General features: G+C 36.9%; 2 protein-coding genes and 1 long non-coding RNA gene across 5 annotated transcripts in view; 2 read left to right on the top strand and 1 right to left on the bottom strand.

The window, feature by feature from the left end:
* Window positions 1-22,070, top strand: part of LOC135834789 (voltage-dependent T-type calcium channel subunit alpha-1H-like) — a 472,203-nt gene that overhangs the window by 401,543 nt on the left and 48,590 nt on the right. The window lies entirely within an intron of this gene.
* The window catches only part of LOC135834927 (uncharacterized), a 191,803-nt gene that overhangs the window by 135,996 nt on the left and 33,737 nt on the right, over window positions 1-22,070 (bottom strand). The window lies entirely within an intron of this gene.
* On the top strand, window positions 16,464-21,964 carry LOC135833828 (uncharacterized). The gene is made up of 2 exons (XM_065347615.1): window positions 16,464-18,894; window positions 18,999-21,964. The coding sequence occupies exon 2, from the start codon at window positions 19,002-19,004 to the stop codon at window positions 20,796-20,798; it is 1,797 nt and encodes a 598-aa protein (XP_065203687.1). The 5' UTR covers window positions 16,464-18,894; window positions 18,999-19,001; the 3' UTR covers window positions 20,799-21,964.

Below are 22,070 nucleotides of genomic sequence, written 5' to 3'. Positions count from 1 at the left end.
CGAAATATTCTCTCGTTCCTGTGTGAATAATTTTAATTATTCAAGCAATTAATTTATTACGTAAATACAGACGTTAGCCAAACGTGTTATTTCGTAATAATTCCATCATCTAGTTTATCGTAAAACAGGCGTTAGCCAAACGTAAATTTTACGCAATAAACTTGGTATCCTGCTTATTGGAAGACATCAACGTTAGTCAATTGCAGTGTCTCGTTAGATTCTATTTTCGAAAATATGAATCCTCATCCTACTCAGCAAGGTGGACCTACCAACGGGCAATCGAGTATCTTTCAAAGTACTCCTTTCGTGAATCAAACTGGCACTACTCCTGCTTCAACAGGACAAATGCTCGTTCCGAATCCAGTCCCGACTGCACCTCAGGCAAATGCACCGCCGAATAATTATCATTTATTTCATCCGATCCCTTCGATTTGGGGCACAACCCCACCAGTTCAAAATGGACAAAATCCAAATTTGAATCATACTGTTCCGGTACAAGGAAACTTGGTGGATTCTAACCCACCTCAGCAAGATCTGAATAGATCACTGAATGTTCAAGCAATGTCACAAGCAAATCAGAACAATCCTCCTTCGGATTTCTTTACGGCTATGATTCAAACGAACCCCTTGTTACTTAGTCAGCAACCGGTCGTAAACCAAAATGGTGTCCCGAATAATGGCAATCTGCAGCAAAACACTGATGGGCAATCGAACCCAACTGCTACAACCCGTAAAGGTAAGAATACCGGTCCTGTGGAACCACGTTTTCATCAAAGCACAAGGGCTTATGCTCGACAAATGGCAAAACTTGAAGCAATTAATACTACGGAAAGTCCCCAAATGAGACATCTCAAAAATATTGCTGCAAATTTACGTACGAAAAAACTTCCGAAAACTACTCCCCAAGGCCATCAGCTTATCTATCCAACCAATCAAGTAGGCCGTAATGAACAAATTATGAACAACTTGCAAAATGATTTGCAACAATCGGTAGCTACTTCCACTCAAAGAATGTCAGGCCTTTTTGGAGGTCCTAATGTTTCACCTATACGTACCATGCCTCAGATCAATGAGCAAGAAAACGTAGACGGTTCTTCATTTAACTTGCAAATAGACGATGACCCGAACGTTGGTAACATGATAGGGAGTGAGATTACGAAGCAAGTAAACGTCCACCAAATTTTATCAGTGGCTACTCAGAGCCAACGTCACGTACGTATATACGATTTTACGCCTATCAATCATGAAAAAGAATTCGTCAAGGACGCGGAAAATGCAATTCCGGAAGATCCCGAAGCAGTTGCGCATAAAGACCATATTAAATGGGCAATCGAAAACGAAACTGCACGCCGTGAAGCGATAACTGATCTTCAAAATCGCATAAAAAACCTTGAAATCCAATTAACAAAATCTCGTGATGACATGAATGACTATGTAGTGAACCAACCAGCTCAAATGGATAAATGTTACAAAAACATGCAAGCCTCCATGGCTACTGAGTGTCGACACATTCGGGAACAATTTCTATCGTTTCATCAAAAACAAATCCAAATCAGAGATGCCCTGTTTACTTGCATGAATACATGTATACAAGGGGTAGAAGGAGTCACAAAGTTGAAAGACTGTGTCGGAGAATCATGGACTGCACTCGAAAAATTGGATGAAAAAGTCAACCCGATGTATGAGAAATTTTGTGAAGCCCAACATTTTAATCAACAGATGTCGGATCAAAGGAATGTACAATCACACCATGTACAACAACCGACCAATAATCAACAGATGGGGCAAGCAACCCCCCACGTCCAATTCAATGTAGGTTCTACCAATGGACCACAATCTAATTCTCATTCCGTAAACCAAACTTCGGATCATCCTCAGCCAAATTTTACGCAATATCCACCACCAAATTATACCGCTATGAACACCAACATGACAGGGATGATAACCGGACAAACCATGTTAACATGTGATCCAACTAATGCCGTTGACGATCAATTAGAGGATTTTCCCCCTCGTGATGAAAAAGGAAATGAAATTGTGGTACCTTTCCAATTAGGAAATCGACACCAATATATACCCATCAATGTACCACGTAGACAACGTATACTCAGATATGACTTATACTTTTCTAAAGAACCCAATAATTACATCAAGACAAAACAACTTACTGATCAAGGCATCAAACATATTAATTCAAACCTTTATCATGTCATGCAATTTATTTATGAGTTCGAAGGAGCCATGTCTACTAAAGGGGCTTCTGAAGCTCAATACATTGAATTTTTCAAGGCATTAGTACTAAGCGATGCAGGAAAAAATTGGAAGGAAAGCTTAATGGGCCTTAACGGTGAGATCAAGACTTATTACAATTTAAGAACATCTTTCATTCAAACATTATGGAATACTACTCAACAAGAGAATGCCAAGATGTACTTCATCATGACACAACTTACGAAAGAAAATTCAATTAAATGTGCTTTTGAACTACAAAAATGGTTCAAAACATTATGTGATGCAGAATTTCCCGATTGTACTATAATTTCTACTATTCAATTGAAAATAGACGACGATATGAAACATCATTTTGATCTGGGTATAACTAAAAACATCCAGAATTTAGGTGCACGAATTAAGGAGCTCACGAAACGCTCTGTACCGATGAATAGTACCCCGAGGCCCAATGCCACACCTTTTCAATCTACCCCAGCTGGCCGGTACCAAAATAATGGTCGCAACAACCCGAGAGGTAGAAATTTAAACCAGAGTCTAGAAAATAGTGGGAAAGGAAAACAAAATAATGGAACTTCAACACAGGATACGAATGCTGGGGCAGGCACTTCATCTGGCCAACGTGGAAATTATCAGAAACAACAACCACTTTTGAATTCTTTAACTCAAGAACAATTACAAGCATTATATGCAGGAGCATTGAACAACATCCTAGTGGATTTCACGCAACAACAAGATGAGGACTCAAAAAACGAGGATGGTCCAGAGATTTCAATACCTCCAGACGAAGACGAGGAGGAGGCAGAACCGTTGTTGAATATTTAAACTCCGTCGAAGTATATAGGTCAAAGTTCCCGATTACCGAATACCAAATGATAGGTGACACTTTGGCCTCTTATCTGTTCGACATAGCAAACTGCGAAACTGACCGATTATGTCTAATTGATAATGTATCTGCATATAGTTTACTCCAAGCATTACGTAAAACACGATTCAAACACCGTTATCACGCCGTTATATCTTTCGGTCAAAAAGAACTTAACAGTAACTACGTTGACTACCAACAATTCATTAAATACGCTAATGCAATTATCTTAGAATTGATTGAAAAAGGATTCGAAGACATAATCTTAGCTTTCCCGCTAGTATTACCTACGAAAAATCAACGTAACCATGTTCCAGTCACTCGATGGTATGCTTTTCAAAGAATTTTCTATGCTTTATCGAAAAAACACAACCTCCGTTTAGTGATTGAACCATCGCTGATATTCACCTGTTTAAAACCTCATCCTAAAATTAAGTCTCAGTATGTAATAAAGGAAGACCGCCATCATAATGTAGTACCTGATTTTAAGAAATTTTATGCAAATAATGCTGGCAACTATTTACCAAATAACGCAATGAAAGAAAGATTCATCGAAACGTTTGTAAACATTGTGTTAGACAGCCACCCGAAAAGTGCTAAATCTCCTCCGTTGGATAACCGTAAAATCAAAATGCCAGAAGAAATACTGCCTTCCCCAACACTAGATGAAACGGAAGAAGCTGCCCAACACAAGCTAAACAACATTAAAAATGTTATCGCTAATGAGTTGGAGAAGTCCGAAATTTTACGTAATACAGTATTCGATGAAACTGATCTACTTGACCGTACAGAAAACACCTCGATGTTGGTACCTGAAAAAATAATCACCACGGATCAAACAAATTCAGAAAAATTGGTATCACCTAATGATACACACCTTGATTCCATTGTAATCGATTTCCGACCACCAAAAATTGAAGCTATTTCGAAAGAGGAAATTGCGTACAACGCTGCGAAGGAACAGCTTGCAATCTGGTACCACACCTATATGTCGATTCATCATAGAACTAAGGCTATCCATACGAAACTGTTAAACACATCAGAAGATGATATTGAAAAAATATTAGATTACAATAACAATGAAATTGGAATTTACGATGTTCCATTAGGAATATTTACTCACTTGCCAAAAGATGTAGTTCCTGATCACAAGTATGCACATGATGGAAACAAATTAATTCAAACTTCTGAGGTGGAAGATGCTTCGAATTTATCTTCAGATATGCTTATAGTTACCAAAGATACCAAAATATTAAGTGACCTGGATTTGTACCTACAATGCAAAAACATCTCATTCAATGATTTCGTAATGCCATCAACCAAAATGGTCCAAGGTGTGGCTGGATGTGGAAAAACCACATACTTACTCAAACACGTAAACACTGGTGGATCAGATTTGGTACTATTTCCAACGAAGGAAGGATGTAAAGATTTTCGTACTCGTTTATGTAAACTACGCAACCTAGACATAGAAAATCAAGATGTAGTTAAAAACTATCGCACCATCGATTCGTATTTAATGCATAGTAGCGATCAACAATACAAACGACTTATCATCGATGAAGCCATGTTGGTACATTTCGGTGAAATTATTTTAGCTATTGCAAAATCGAAAGTAAAAGAAGTAATACTCATCGGAGATGGACATCAAATCCAGTACATAAACAGATCGCCATTACGTGATACGTTATACCAAAACGTACATCAACAATTAATTGATAAAATTGAATACTTAACTGTATCACATCGCTGCACGTTAACCACCTGTGCAGTATTATCCGATATGTATGACAGAGGGATGACTACCACATCAAAAGTGCATTCTGAAATGTCACTGCACGATTTCGTAAACCTCGATCAATTACCGCGAGTAGCAGGAGCTCAGTACTTAGTGTACACACAGCAGGAGAAAGCTGCGCTGGAAAAAGAAAAGTTTTGCGTGAACACAATTCACGAGTTTCAAGGCAAACAAAATGATCATATAATAGTAGTAAGATTGCAGAAAGAACATTTGTCGATCTATGATAGCTTGCCCCATGCAATAGTAGCACTCAGTAGACATACAACCAAATTTGATTATTACACCGCGAACAAGAAAGATTTACTATCCTCATTCGTTTATCGAGCCTATCAACTATTTTTACGAGATTACTTGAGTGCGAGAGAATACCCTGGGGCAAATGGGTTAGAGAAAGTTATCAATCAGATGGAAGATTATGCTACCTGCACAATCAACCAAATATTCACGAACAGTCCTTATTACGAACCTGATTTAATAAAAAATTCAACTCTGAGCGACGATGAAACTCCTTCGGTAGTTTCCCAATTAATACAGCGACGGATGATGCCACAAACGTGCGTAGTCAATCTTCAAATTGGTGAAACGGACTTCCCAACCCAACTTGACACTGGGGCAGTCCTTAACGTTATATCTGAAGAAACAGCGCTAAGATTGATACGGGAACATTCAAGCGAGCTTGACTTTTTGGAATTACACGAACCAGTTCAGTGCATGATGGCGAACAAACAAGTGGTAACCACCTCTGAATATATAATCGTACCTAAAATGAAGTTTGGAAAACATCATTTAAAAATACCATTTTACATAATCAAGGAATGTAACCAAGTATGTTTAATTGGGTCACAAACCATGATACAACTTGGAATAGTAGCCAAAATGAGGGATCAGATAGCCGAGTGTCAACCTACCCCCGAACACGACATCGCAAGTATCCCAATTCTACAATTTCACGAATATGCAGACAGACTTGCAATTAACAACGTTACGATGGGATCGCAATATGTTGACGAAATGTATGCCATTTTGAACCGTGCTGACACCGCTCGCAGATTCTACTCTTTACCCGATGGCGTTAAAGATACTGGACCTGAAACATTTATTAAGAAATTAAAAGCCGACCTGGACGAAGCAGTATCAGAACAACGATTAACTCAACAACAAGCTGACTATGCATACAATATCCTATCACCTTACAAAGACATTTTTAGCAAATTTCCAGGTCGTTATAAAGGAAAGAAATCTAAATTGGTGTTCAATATTCCGCAAAACAAGATAGTTTATCGAAGTGGTAAATACAATCCATCTAAAAAGATGATGGAAGCCATCAAGAAAGAAATCCAAATCATGCTTGCAACAAATGTAATTGAACCATCCAATTCTAAATTTATTAATCCTATCGTAATTAACATCAAGAAAAATGGTGACATGCGTATATGTCTAAATCCTGTGGACCTAAACCCAATTCTAGAAGAAGATTACAACGAAGCTGGATTACTAGATAGGATACTCACAGAATACCCAGAAGCCAAGTTTTTCAGTTCGTTAGATTTCGTTGCTGGTTTCTGGCAAATCGTGCTCGAAGAATCTTTTCGTAAATATTGCGCTTTCCAAATCGATGGGCGTGTCTACCAATTCATACGTTTACCGTATGGACTTAAAATATCTTCAGCATATTTTGTAAAACTCATTAACCACGTAATACCAGACAAAGATGGACTAACCAAGTACGTCGACGATATTTTACTCCGATGTAAAACTTTCGAAGAAATGTTATCGTTACTAGAAGACACATTCAAGAAATTAAGAGCGAATGGACTGAAGCTGAACGCAACTAAATCGACATTTTTCCGTAAACAAATCGACCATCTAGGTTTTGATTTAGAAGCTGGCATTATCAAGAAACAATCGAAGAAAATTGCCAAATTCATGGAGTATATCGAAAAGCATACTAATAAGAAAACCGGTAAGTTTGAATTAAAGAATGCCACCGAAGTGCTTGAATTAATAGGGTTAACCGGACTCTATAGGCGGTTCATCCCCTGCTATCAGCAGATACTACGTAATTTGTATAAGTTGACGGAAAAAGGCGTAACATTTCACTGGGGCAAGGAGCAGGAAGAAGCTTTTGAATTACTTAAAGAAAAATACACGGAAAATTTTGCTCTAAAATCCCCCCGAAACGGAATTGATCTATGGCTCGATACCTATACTTCACCTGATGCTATGAATGCAGTTTTATACCAAACGTTCGAAGGTCAAGACGAAATAGTAATGTTTTCTAGTTTTTCATTCAAAGAACACCAGAAGTCATATACTCTCATAGAACGAGAAATGTACAATCTTGCGAAAACAATCAAAAAGTTACAGCTTTGGCTACATGGAAGGACCATCCATGTTAGAAGTGATTTGAAATCAATTGTTTCACAATTCGAGGTCATAGCCGAAGTACACCGGAAAGCTGCTATTTGGATCACTCAACTCAATTGTTACAACTTGATATATGATTTGCGAAAAAAGCATAAACGGTGGTTTGGAATTCAAGCTCCTGAATTGACTTTGAACAGCATCAACGTTATCAATTTCGTAACACAAGTAGATACACATCAAGAAAAAATCGTCGACAAACTGCTCAGCAGTTTAGACAAAATCGATGTTATGCAGAAGAGAGATCCGAATTGCATGAAAATTACACGTAAGTTAAGAACACCCGATTCAGAACTCACAAAAAGAGAACGTCTTGCAAAAGGACAATTAGCTAAAAGATACGAGATACACGAAATCAATGGTAGAGAATTCCTAATGTTCAGATATAAGGATGATTCAATTGTACCAGTCCTTCCCGATGAACTATTCGCAGACACGATGATGTATATACATGATATTTTTGGACATGTTGGTGCCAACAAGTTGACCCAAATTTTCCGAAGATTTTATTATTCATCAAATTCAAAACATTATGCTCGATACCTGACCAGTGCCTGCCTAGCATGTAAATCAAACAAATCCTATGGAATAAAGAAACCTGTAGAATTTTCATTTGTAGAAGCACATTGCCTAGCTGACGTATTATCTGTAGATATCCTAGGACCGATTGCAAACAGTTCAAATGAACCTAGATACCTCTTAGTAGCGAAAGATATTTTCTCCGGAAAAATTTGGTTACAGCTTATGTTAGACATAAAACAAGAAACAGTCGCAGACTGCATGTTAAACATAATCAATAACATCAAGGATTTAGGGTACAAAATCAGAAAAATCAATACAGACAATGCTGTTCAATTTCGTAATTCACTTTGGAATCAAACTCTTACAAAACAAAAAATCACCGTAGGTAATTCAACACCCTATAACCCACAGTCCAACCCAGTTGAACGATCAATGAGAATGATCGGAGAACGCTTACGACTAAAAATCAATTTTGACTGTAGAGGAGCGTATTCCCATGAAGGATGGCATCACTATACTAAAGAAGTCGAAGACGAAATCAACAATTGCCCTAACGAAGTCGGCATTCTACCTAATGACCTTTGGGAAATTAATGATTTTGTTTTGAACCTACCTATCGACCGAGTCCCGATCAATGCTCACTATGAGCTAAAGGAATTACGTAAAACTGCTAGAAACAAACAAGTACCATCTATCACGATAGAAGAACTTAAATCTACGAAATTAGATATGCTAAACGACGTCTATACAGCATCCGATGGCCACGTATGGGTTTGGGTAGATGGAGCTTGCGCAAACAACGGTGACGAAGATGCAATTGCTGGTATCGGAATCTGTTGGCATCCGGAAGGATCGAAGAACATTTCTGAAAGAATCAACCACCCAAATTATACGAATACTAACAATTTAGCAGAGATCATGGCACTTAAAATTGCTATGGAAACTATGATTACCCATGGAGTTACGAAACTAATGATTTTCACGGATTCTCAATATGTCACGTTAGCAATCAACTCTGAATGTGATCGATGGGTAGAAAACAAATGGAAAAATAATTCCGGAAAACCTGTACATCACAAAGAGATTTTCGAAGAAGTAATTAAATTAAAACAACAGTTTGACGAATTCCATTTATGTCATACCTATGCTCGAAAAACTGATTACGGAAACTTCACTGCGGATCAACTTGCAAGAAAGGCTGTATATACGGAAGAAGTTGACACGACTCGAATAGACCTAATGTCATACCACCAGGCATTAATCCATCTGAATAAAGAAAAAAGAGCGATTAAACATCAAAACGATGAACAGAAGTTCAATGAGAAAAGAGGTGATTTACGTTTACACAAACCTGGTGAACTGGTGATGATTACGAATCATCGTCAATCATCAGCAGATAAACTTGCTTCCGCTAAACTTTATGTCAAACAGAATGGGCCATATGCGATTGTGAAGAGGGCAGGCAGAAATTGTTACGAAATACAAAATCTGAAAGAAAAGAAAGACAGAACACTCATTAGCGTAAGACAAATAGTAACTTACCTCACGTTACATCAACTTGAGGCATTTAGAAAGGAGCCTAAACTCCGATCAAAATTTGATAAACGCTCTTTACATCAAAAAATTCTTGCATTCTGGAAACACAAAGATTTACTCGAAAATTTCGTAAATGAAGAATATGATAAAAAAGTGGCTAATAAAAAGAGAAGTAAACAATCCGAATACGATAAAATCAGAAGAAAATTGAAAACTTCATTGTCAACTAATGAACAAAAAGATTTCGAAACTACCCTGGAAAAAACGATTCCGGATGTAAAAGAACGTGAATCAGTTAAACGAGAAGCAGAACAACGTTATAACCTGCGTAAACGCAATTCAGCGATAAATTATGACGAAGATAATGCCATTATCAGAATTAATCCACGTTTAACAAAGAAAAAACTGACAATGAATTCTATGATACTGGAAATATTGAGTGAAACGCAGCGTGAAACGTTCACTAAATCATTTGAAACTGATTGGAGTTACGTACCAACACACACAGAGTGGGCAATTAGACATTATCGTCGATTCCGCAGAAAAGAAACTGCCGTATAATTTAGCAACGTAATAATTTCTTTTTCGCAAAAGTTATCAAGTGAATACAGTGCATATTCCGTAAAATATTCGCAAGCAAGTCAACGTCAAACGCTAGAAAGCAAAATTTCGTTAAACATCTCGTACGAACGTAAAGAAGGTAAGAAACACTTACTCAGATAAATCAATCGAACTCACACCACGTGGATTAACACATGATGAAATTTTCTCAATAGATAATCCAAAATGAACGTATATGAACCATCAAGCTACTTTGCAGTTCCAGCCTGCTCTATCTGTTTAAAGAGTTACACGGAAAACACACCGGTGATTAAAGCTTACACATGCGGACACACCGCTCATCGAAGCTGTGTAGAAGAAACTTACGGAAACCTTGAACACGATGCCTTAGTGGTCTACCATTGCGTAAAACAAGACTGCACCGGGACGCTACTTCTGGCTCAAAATTACGTAGAAGTAAAATTTGTGTACGCAGACCTTCTACTACGCGGATCCAGAGCTAATTATATAGGGCAGATTGCTCGCCTACACCGACAATTAGCAGACATGGAAAATACGAACCACCAGTTACGAACAACCAACCGTAACCTAACAGAAGAATGCAACGATTTAAGATCCGAATTAAACTTGAAAAATCGAGAAACCATTCCACAGCTTCGAAAAGAAATTGAAAAACTCACCATCGAATTGCGAAAGAATTCCGTCATCGAAACATTTACTCATCACCGGTCCATCCCGAAATGCGATATCATTGCAATCTTACGTAAGAAAACAGGACTTCCTGAAGTCATGGTAGAACTATTGAATGGATTAATTGCGAAAAACATTCATTTATGCCAAGACATAGACCACCTGAAAACAGATGAAATATACGTTAGAGAGAATTTCCAGACCAGCTTAACTCGATACACTTGTACCAATGGCAAAGCAAGAGGAATAGACACATACTTCTTGAATGGTGTTCTCATACTTGGCGATGCAGCTAGCCATGATCTAGTACATCGATCACTGGATTCGTACAATGCCGCCCAATCTTATTGGGAAAATAATGAACTTTCTCAATACAGAATGACAATCAACTCGTTCCTAATGAATTTGAATATCTTCGTAAAGACACTTCCAACGACCGTACTGTTGTCATTTGGTGAATTCGATCTCACCGAAAACCAAACCGAAGATCAGACGCTCGCAAACATTAAAAGAGCAATTGACCATTTAGAATACCGCGGCGTACAGAAAGTATATCTTATGCCAACGCGATGTTCCAATCGACTTGATCTAAATTCGCTGCTACGAAGAAACGTTCGCGAGCGTATCAGGGAATTAAATAACAACGGATCCATTATCTATCTGCAAACAGTAGAAAATATAATCGACCAAAATGTACCCGAAGACAACCGTATTTTTAATCGAAAAAGCTACATCGAGACATTCTCCTACCTTGCAGAATTATTCCAATGAGGATTCCAGTAAAACAATTCCAGAGGAAGAAACAAGCAGTTGTTGTTATCGAAACTGGGATATAACCTAACAATTAGATTTATTTCGTAAAACATCATATCAAATTTATTTTATTATGTTTGCACCATTTTAATAACCTTAAAAAACTGAGAAGAGTATGTGTTAATTTTAAACAGAGAATAAATTTTTGTTTACGTTTCAAACCTCGTGATAATTATTTATGCGTACGTGACTCGAACACAGGTAACGTAAGCCACGCCTCCTACCGGCTGAAACACATGTAGCGATAAGGTTTGTTTTTGTTCAAGAAAAGACGAGTAAGCTATTTTATAAGTTCAAAATGGTTGTTGTCATGGAACCTATGTTATCTTTCAATGAATTATTTGCGTAATGGTTTAAAGTACTGGTGATAAAATTTAAATCGAAATAAAAGCAGATTTCTCCCTGTTAATCAAAATGTCCAGAAAAGGAAAAAGTCAAAAGAGTAACGATGAAATTATCGATCTGATGAGTAGCCCTGAAGTAAGTCAAAAGTTTACGAAACACACTTTGAATTTTATCAGTACAGAATACTGAAATGAATTTTCATTTCAACAGGAAGACAAAGAGAGAATCCTCATTCCGTTTTGTGTAGTTTGTTCACGAATACTGGCCAATGGCGATGACACAGTAGCAAGCAAAATCTGCGGTCATGTAATGCACACAAAATGCATAAAGCGATACGTATACATAAGCTGTGACGGAAAGGAACGTTTCCCGATAGTAAAGTGTTTCGATGACTATTGCAAAAAACCATTTTTGAACGACGACTTGATCACGATCAATCTCAAATGCGAAAATGAAGAGAATGCAATCGCTGTTTACGTAAAACAAATCACAACCAAGGACCAACAGATTCACGAACATGAGCTTACTATAGCTAGACTAAACGGCATACTTGAAGGAATAAAACACTGCAAACCTTCAACAGACGACAGGCATTGGTCTAATGTAAATAAAAAGGAAGACAACTTAAACTTACGGAAAAAAATCGAGGAAGACGATGCTGCACGTAAAAAACGCAATCCATTTCGTAAAACATCTACTTCGAGCGGAACCTCCGACGAACGAGAAGATCTTAAACCATTCTCAAAACCATTTCCGGATAGAAAACTACCACAATCACGAGAAACCCAAACATCAAAAGTATACGAAGAAATTCGAAGTGAACTAAAACCATTCGATAAACCCTTTCCCGAAAAGCGAGATCGAGAAGAGAAAACTTCCTGTAACACAGCGTCAACGATCCAAAGATCTCGAAACGATCAATTTTTTAAGAAAGAATCCACTCGAGACCCTAGAAAGAGACGTGAAGCTGAGAGAAACGCTCAACCACATTGGCAAAACTATTCCTACGATGTCAACCCTAAGAAACACACAAACGCAGAAAAGAGAAGATTTTCAAATACTCAACAGGGTACGGAAGAAGGTGATCGGCATGAAACTCAAAACGAATGCAAAAGAATGCGATACAACGATTCGAATCAAGTCTCACACTATGATGAAAATTACCAAAATAAAAAACCAGTAACTAATGAAATTTTGATATCCGAGTACGACCGAATACGACATGAATTCTTACTCGATGAAGTTGATGACCAAGACCCGCTACCACAGTGGAACGTGCAATTCGATGCTGATTTTGTAATACATGACAGAACAATCATCAACCTACCTGTTGAATTCACGTTAAAGGCTTTATACAAACGATGCAATCAACAAGGATGGTCACTGGGCCAAGATATCGGTAACGAAGATGCAAATGATTTTGAATTACGGAAAACATTTGCATACGTAAAATTATATGACCAAACACGCAGCAGCAGCAAAACTACTCAATGCTATTTTTTAAATGACCATATGGTTATTGGCGACAGTTTTCTATATGGCATGATTCGACAACCCATAGTGGGAGAAAAATCTGATAGATTTGAAGTAGCCAACAGTGCTTTCACCGGACCGTTCTTTTCGACACCGTTAGTTAAACGTCACATAGAAATGTTTATGAATCAACGAACACCACGCAAGATCTTATTATCGTTCGGATCTCACGACCTACGCATGGAATCGGACATCAATTCAACGTTTAATAATGTGACTCAACTTATCAAAATGATGATTAAAAGAGGGACGACTAACATTCTAATTATACCAACTTACGTAACACATCGTGTGGAAAGCATAAACCCCATAATGAATCGCACAAGATTATTCAATCATTGGTTAAAGAACACAGCTACTAGAATCAAAGGAGCTGAAATTAAATACATCGGAATCGCTGAGAAAATATTCAGGAAATATGACATTCCAGCCTATATAGATCACCACAAGAATCCATTCCCCATCTACCCGGCTTACTTCGAATTTTTGTATTATCTGGCTCAAGACATCCAATAATTGCGTAAAACATTCCATTCTGATATGTCCAAATATCGTTATCCGTATCAATGTTATGAATTATGTATAATTTATCGTTATTTGTTCTATTTTTGTTCGTCCTTTTATTGGAAAGAAATCAATGTTATTTTGTGAATATCAGCTAATTTATAAGAAGTGATTCATCTAATTTAGTAAAACATAATCCAAGTATTCACATTATTCAAATAAAGAAGTACAATACGTTTCGTCAGTTTAATCAATCTTCGAAAAAATGATGCACCACATCCACAGATAGTTGTCAAAGTAGACATCAGCCACACTCGAGACTATCTAACGTTACAGCTTATCAACAAACGTTAAAATTTTGAAGTGACACCGTATGTTAAAGTTTATTATGAAAACATTTTAGTAAAACATATCTAAAGTGGAGGAATTTATGCAGAAGTAGTAAGATTAACTGTAGAAAAACATCCAGTAGGAAGATACGAAAGGTAAGCTGTTTAAAACTAGCAACGTTGATAATATCAGCAAATCAGATATCTTACGTTAAAAAACACGTGTTACAGATCGTCAAAGAATAATTTTCGTAAAACAATGGAAGAAGAACATGATCCATCGTTCTACGATACACCAATACCCAACTGTACAATCTGCGATAAAATATTAACGGGTGACAGACATCGAGAAGTAACGGCAATCAGTCTACGGTGCAAACACTTAGTCCATCTCCAATGCGCGAAGGAAGCATCGATCCGATATGTCTCGGGAGTATATAAAGAGCTAGAAATATTATGTGGAGCTCCTAAAGGCAACAATGGTGAAAAATGTCGAGTCCCGAATCGTTTCATCAACTACAAAACGATAAATATATCTACGGTATCGATACCAACAGCGATAGGAGCGTACGTTACGGCGAATAGTTTACTCCAAAGCAATCTAAATAATGCCAACGAACGGATCAATACGTTAACCGAAAACCTACGTGAGCATCAAGCACAGATTCGACATTGGCAAGGGCTGCATGAAGAAATTAGAAGAAATTACGATAGACAAGAAGAATACCATAAAGACACCTCAAAACGCCTATACGATTCGGAGCATAGATGTCAACAATTAGAAACTGAACTAAAAACACTCGGCTTACGTAAAACATATAATCTCGATGGGACGGTGAAAACAAATCAGCGAACTATAGAACGAAGAGAAATTACACTAGAAACGAACGGAAACATCACGATATCGAATCAAAAAGAAAATATGAAAACATCAACTTTCAACTCTACGTTCAATTTTAATGGCATTCCGGTAGATATTTCAAATATACCTTCTACATCGAGTGGATATATGCACGAAGAAGATTTATTACGTAAAACACAAACCAACAAACACGATGCACAATCTGCTGAAACCATGAAACGAGAAGAGAAAAAACCAACGTTGGAAGAACTGTTACACGAGCCAGAAGATTCGGACAATTATAAAGCTTTTGACAAGGAAGACTACACCGAAGTTCTTAACTACGAACAAAACAGAACACAAGAGATGAGTTTACCAAGACGAAATGTACTGTTCTGGGATAATCTTTTTATACACAACGGACAAAAAGTGAAACAACCAGTAGTTTTAACGACAAAGGAGTTAATGAAAGAGTGCGATAACAAACATCAACATTTCGACTGGCCGCTAACACCCGATGGAATCCAATACCGTTTCATAACTCAATATCATTACGTCAGGATATACGAGCACAATCAAACAAGGTTATACTTCCTGAACAATTTCCTGACCATCGCAGACGGATTACTATACGGAGCCATAAGAGAAGCCATTTTTGAAACGGTACCCAAAAGAAGATATGAAGAAAGTGCGCTAGGAGGAGCATTTGTTTCCACGGCGATGTTCAAAGCTAATATAGAATTCTGCGTGAAACAAATGCCGGAAAACGTAGCAGTATCCGCTGGAGCCCATGATCTAAGGCAGCAACGAAAGTTTCTATACGTGATTAACAACATGCGCCAGCTCCTTACCCTACTTGTTAAAAAGGGTGCAAGACGCATTCTATTAGTACCACAGTACTATACGACAGCGACGAAAGAAACAGCTGCGATTAAAAACAAAACCATTCTATATAATCAGTGGCTGAGCAGTCTAGCAGGAAGGTATAATAACGTAACAATCGAGTATGCAAACTACGCCGAAGACATATCAAGAATATATGACACGCCGACATACATTGACCGAAAAGCAAATGCGTTTCCTTTGTTCCCGGCATATCTAGAAATGATAGCTGAAATGGCGAATTTTCTACACTCAGAAGAAACTGCCTAGATAAAATTTACGTAAAACACTAGCCTGAAGGAAGAAATGATCTTTAGACAATAGATCCGCTTATTATATTTTTTTTCCGTAAACCATCAATCAATTTAACCTTATTCCAGAAGATTTACGTAAAACATCAGAGAACGTTCTGGGTTTCGTTGTTCGAATAAATCTTATCACTGTTATTTAGAGAATAAGAAGAAGATTCTAGTTTCATTATCCGTTATCAATACCTAGAGAATAAGAGAAGTTTTCATTTGTTTTCATTGTTTTTAGAAGAATAAAATTGCGTTACTACAAGTGATTCATGTTATTTACTACAAGATCAAACATTTTTTTATTTATTTTCATTTTTCATTGGAAAGAATTCGCTACACAACATCCGCATGAATAAAGTCAAAATAGATGCGAAGAAAACAGCACCACATTGTTAGTGACCAGCTAAAACAGATAGTAAACACACTTCATCAGATTATGAAATTATCTTATACATTGCAAAGTTACGAAAGATTTTATGAATACGAAAAGTGCTTAATTTGCGAAAACGTGACTTATTCAATACAAATTTTACGATCAATCTCTGAAACTGTTTCTGAAAATTCAAATCTTCCTGATCAACGACAGGTAATAATTACTATCACAGTACTTCATCATAATTACTAGAAATTATTCCAAACAACACACGTGTGTTTTAGTGTTGAACAAATCAAGTCAACATGAGTACCATATCCAGCGAAGGATCGGACAACAGCGACGTAATTCTAATAGCCCGCGAAATCGCAGTTCCGAAGTGTATCATGTGCGATGAAATATTGTTAGGTCAACCGTCGAAACCAAAGATATTGATAAATCCGGAATGCCTACACACAATGCACGAAACCTGCGCAAAAAGAAGATTACTACTAGAAATAGATGGAAAAATAGAGAAACAAACAGTACAGTGCAAAGTCCACGATTGCGTAAAGACATACAATTTCGAAAATTTAAAATCCATTGAGATAGAAACGATTTCGGTGTCAACTGAGATGAATCGATTCAAGCTAAAAATTTCATCACTAGAGCAAGAACTACAAGCTGCCAAAGCTGAAATCGAGAAACAGGAAAACAAGCTACGTAAACAACAAGGAGAAATAACAAACCTTCAAAACGTAATTGACTTCTTAAAAACCAAAATTGCGACGAATGAAAATTCTACCTTCGATATTAATAACTCTCAACCATCCACATCCACCGGCATTCACCACGAAAGTAAATCTTTGCGTAAAACATCCAAACAACAAAACAATGACACTGTCGACAAATCAAACGATGAAAAGAAACTGAAACCGATCAACGAGAAGCTAGAAACAATTGAAGTCAAACCAGAAGAAGATAACGACGCAGATTTAATTCAGAACGAAGCCGAAGATAAACTGATCACACCATCGTACCCAGCTCTCACCATTTTAAAAAGAAGACCAACTATCATGGAATTAGATTTTGAAGTACATAACGGAAACCAAATACGATTACCAGTTGACATAACAACGAAATACCTACATGAGGAATGCAGAAAAAGTGGTTTTACTTTTAATGAACCTTTACCTCAAGAGTTAAGCAATATATTCAAGATCATCGAAAAATGGAATCATATTCGAATTGTAAAACACCTCCCAAATGGTGAAATCGTATACATGCTAAATAAATTCATGGTTATCGGTGATAGTTTAGCTCTAGGATGTGTAAGAGATGCCATAAGCAAATTTCGTAAAACACAATGCGTAAAAAGCAAATTCATGGGAGCCATGGTTTCTACACCATTACTAAAGAGGAACGTAAAGGATCACTTAAAAATCGTTACGGAAGGAGTAATTGTGTCAGCAGGAGCCCATGACTTACGAAAAGAAAAAAATGTAAAACACGCGATGAATAACATGAGACAGCTGATTTCCGTACTAATCGAAAAAGGATGCAAACGCTTATTAATCATACCGCAATATACCAGTTATGCAACGAAGGAAACACGCAGATTTAGACAAAGAACAATTACATACAATCAATGGCTTAAAACATTAGCGGGAAAATACTCAAACATATGGATCAAATATGCAGAATGCGTGGATGAGATCGATACCAAATATCCAGTCCCAAGGTATATTGATGAGAACGGCAACCCTTTTCCAGTGTTCATGGCATACCTCGACATAATCCTACATATTGCGTATCACGTACACAGCAGCGAAAAATACTACTAATGAAATTTTCGTAATACATCTCAAGAAAACAAGATACGTCAAATTAATTGATATTTCTCGATGCTTGAATACTCAATTTTCATTTTACGTAAAACATTCAAGTAGAGTTTTTGACGTAACTCTAGGTTTACCATTATCGTAATTATAAGAAAGAAGATTATGTTCCGTTTATTTCTATTTTACTCAGCCGTAATTAAAAATAATCATTTGTTCACGTAATTTATATATGAAAATAAAAATAAAAAACCATCGCTTAAACACGCTATAGTTCTTATTTAACATCATAGAAGGGTAAAAGGCAAAAGCCCAACTAGTCAGAGCAGTTTCATCTGTTAACAAAAACCTGAAATGGGTATTCCCAACGATAACCGGCTGATCGTATAATCTTCAAGAAATACTTTGCTCCATTTCTACTCAGCATTTACAACAGTGAAGTACGAAATACGAGTAAAATTTTCTCTAGTGGCGTAATTAAAAGAAAATTTACATCAAGACAATTCCATTTATTTACATCAACAATTTCCGTAAGTACAGAATCATTCGTAACAGTAAAAATTACGCAAAACAGCATGAAAATTAATGTAATACAAAATACACGAAATTTAATGAATACCCATGATGTTGACAGAAAATGGATAGCAGAATAGTGAATATCGTGTCTTGCTCATCATGTAATCAATCACTGGCTGAGCCCCCGATCGTTGAGCAAATAGAAAATCCTCTCGTAGCAACCACGTGTACGCATCTGTATCACCTGCAGTGTTTGAAAGACGTAATAGATATTGCTCCACCTGGTGCTGTAAAATGCGTATTCCCTAGATGTGACCAAGAAATCCAACCAGACACTCATTATTTCGTAAAAGGTAACATGAAGCAAATTACCATGATAGATGAATTTCGTAACACACCGTCTTTCCTCGTAAGTCGAATCAAAGAACTAGAAGAAGAAAATCAAGAATTACGTAAAACAAATACATCACAAGAAATAGAAATTCAACGCATTAATAATAAAGCTAAACAAAGTATTCAAAAGATTATTGACCTGAAAGCAATCACGAAAACAGTAGAATTTTCAACACCAGCACCGAAACTGGAGGAAATCAAACGTGACTCACCGTTGTCCGAAGAGAATAATCGTACTGATGACGACGGAGAAATGCTTGAGATGAATTTTACCCCTTCATATGAATGCATGTCTGATGAAGATAAAAAATCAACGAACTCGAAGATAACAAAAGAAGACATACAAGAATTATCACCTATAAAACAAAAAACAAAAGATAAATCTCCAATTACTAAAAAAGCGAACAGTACCATAATTAAAATAAGACAAAGCAGTAATGATCGTAAACAGTTGTCACCGAAGAAAAAATCACCAGAACGCAAAAAATTAATAACACCGCCACGTAGCAAATCTCCAACTAAATCAACAATCACACGTATTCGCCCTACGTCTCCGGTATACAAACGACCATACGTAAAACCAAATTATTCTAGCTATCGATATTCAACACGCGTACCGAGAACACCATTAGGATATAACAGAAGACATGAATTACGAAAACAAGATTACGAAAGACGCAACTCGAAACGCTACGAATCTCTGATGATTTATCCATCTTCTAAATGTTACCCTAAACCTGGACAATTTGCGGCGATTAAGACAATCAAACATTTACGTAACTCGATAACAATAGATACCTATGCAGAAAAAAGAGCTCAAACAGTATATTTACCGATTAACTACACTTTATTTCGAAAAGAGCTGGAAAATTTCAGTTACCCGCTAATGAACAGAGCACCAAAAGAAGTATACAATAACATACGCCCGATCAAAGATCATCTATTTCTCAGAAGTTTTTCGATGACAGTTGGAAATGGTGGTTCTGAAACAATCTTCTTGATTCAAAATCATTTCATGATTGGAGATGGAGCAATCCAACAAATTGTCCACACAGCCGTAAAAGCAGATCCCAGTTATGTAGATGCGATGAAATTTAATGACTTCATACAGCCAAACATCTCCGTTGACCAACTCGAACGCAATATTGACAAACACCTTCTAAAATCAACGCGAGGTATAATAATGTCGGTAGGCCACAAAGACCTCATGGATGGGACCTGTGAAGAAAAGTTAAAATCTCAGTATTTACGATTAATAAACACTTTGGAACGCAAAGGAGCTGAAACAATAGTGATATTACCTCCAATCCTGTTAAAAGAGTTTAAGGATCAAGGTTCTAAATTACGAGATTGGCTACAAAGAACAGCACATGAAAGACAGGAAACAGTAACATACGTAAGACAAGCGGAATCCATACTTGACCGATCCACTCCAATTGAAAAAGGTGAAAACGAAGCGCCGACAATGATACAACATATCATCTTAGAACTGATCCTGGGTCTCATTCCATTCCTCACCGAATAAAAATTCACACATTGAACCATTTCGAAAATCTTCTGATCCTATGAAACAATTTGACACAAAGTATTCAAGCATTTCACATTGCGTAACACAAGAGAAATATACTTCCCGTAATGATTGTTCACAAATGGTTTCAACTGAAATGAAGATTAATCCAAGATATTATTCATCATCAAGATAGAAACCTGAAACAGAAAAACAGAAACACATTATTAGTTGCAAATAATTCAAAAATTTCGTAATACACATACTTGTACTATTTATTATTTTTTATCTTTTAAGCAAGAAGCATTGTAAAATTTTTTTTTCTCCTCCCTTATCAGTAAGCAGTGTTATCTATTTTTTATTTTTTTATTCTACAAATTATGTATTTTAATATGTTTTTACCTAGTACAGTTTCCATTTTATCCATTCATTCATTTCTCGGAAGGTCCATGTTCAAGCGTAATAACCAAATGTTGACATAATTCGGGGCAGAAGAAGAGGAGATCGCAATCATCTCTTAATTTGAGAATTTATGTAAACACTATGCCATTACACAAACTCGGGGCATATGTAGAGACAGATTGTGATGCATTTTCGGTCGCGTATGCGAGAGAAATTCGTTCTGCCTCTAGCCAACATTAAAGATAGTTTCGTAATACGACACCTAGCGGATTAGTTCACTCTATACTTCGTAACGAGAGAACATACGCTAGAAAAACCAGTCATTTGGCGACTCCCGATGATAAAACATCGGATATCAATGTTCCGGAGATGGTATAGGACCACCTATACCATGCTATTTGCGTAAATCTAATGGACTAAATTAGTAGCACAAGTCCAGTCATATACGAAATATGAACTGGTAAAGCAAGTGATCTATTTCGAATATGTTCTGTGTTCCAGTTACGTTGATAGAGTCGTTCAGATGCACTCGGGTCCAGGAGTTATTACGTAAAACATCCGAGGATCCTTATTGTAAATCTCATCTAAATGAGTAACATATATGGACCTTCCCACATCCGTGTACTGTTCCCTATTCCCTGTGGTGATGTGCATTGCACTTTCTTAGGCATGAATATGCTATCTCTCCTTTTCGTAATACTGTACAGGCCAGTATAAATAATATAGCTTGAGTAAGTTGTTATTATGTACTTGAATAAACAATACATGGAATGACAACTGAAGATGTGTTTCTTATTTCGTAAGGTATATATTATTAGGTAATTGTCTGTGTGGTATACGTAAATACACTCAGTGTCCGAAAAGTAGGTAACGAGGCGGTAAGTCGCC

This window comes from Planococcus citri, chromosome 1 (genome assembly GCF_950023065.1).
Source record: "Planococcus citri chromosome 1, ihPlaCitr1.1, whole genome shotgun sequence".
NCBI lineage: Eukaryota > Metazoa > Arthropoda > Insecta > Hemiptera > Pseudococcidae > Planococcus > Planococcus citri.
This window is presented reverse-complemented; position numbering and strand designations above follow the sequence as displayed.

Bases quoted from the DNA above. Each gene is read 5' to 3' on its own strand.
- LOC135833828 (XM_065347615.1), top strand. From the start codon at position 19,002: ATGGATAGCAGAATAGTGAATATCGTGTCTTGCTCATCATGTAATCAA.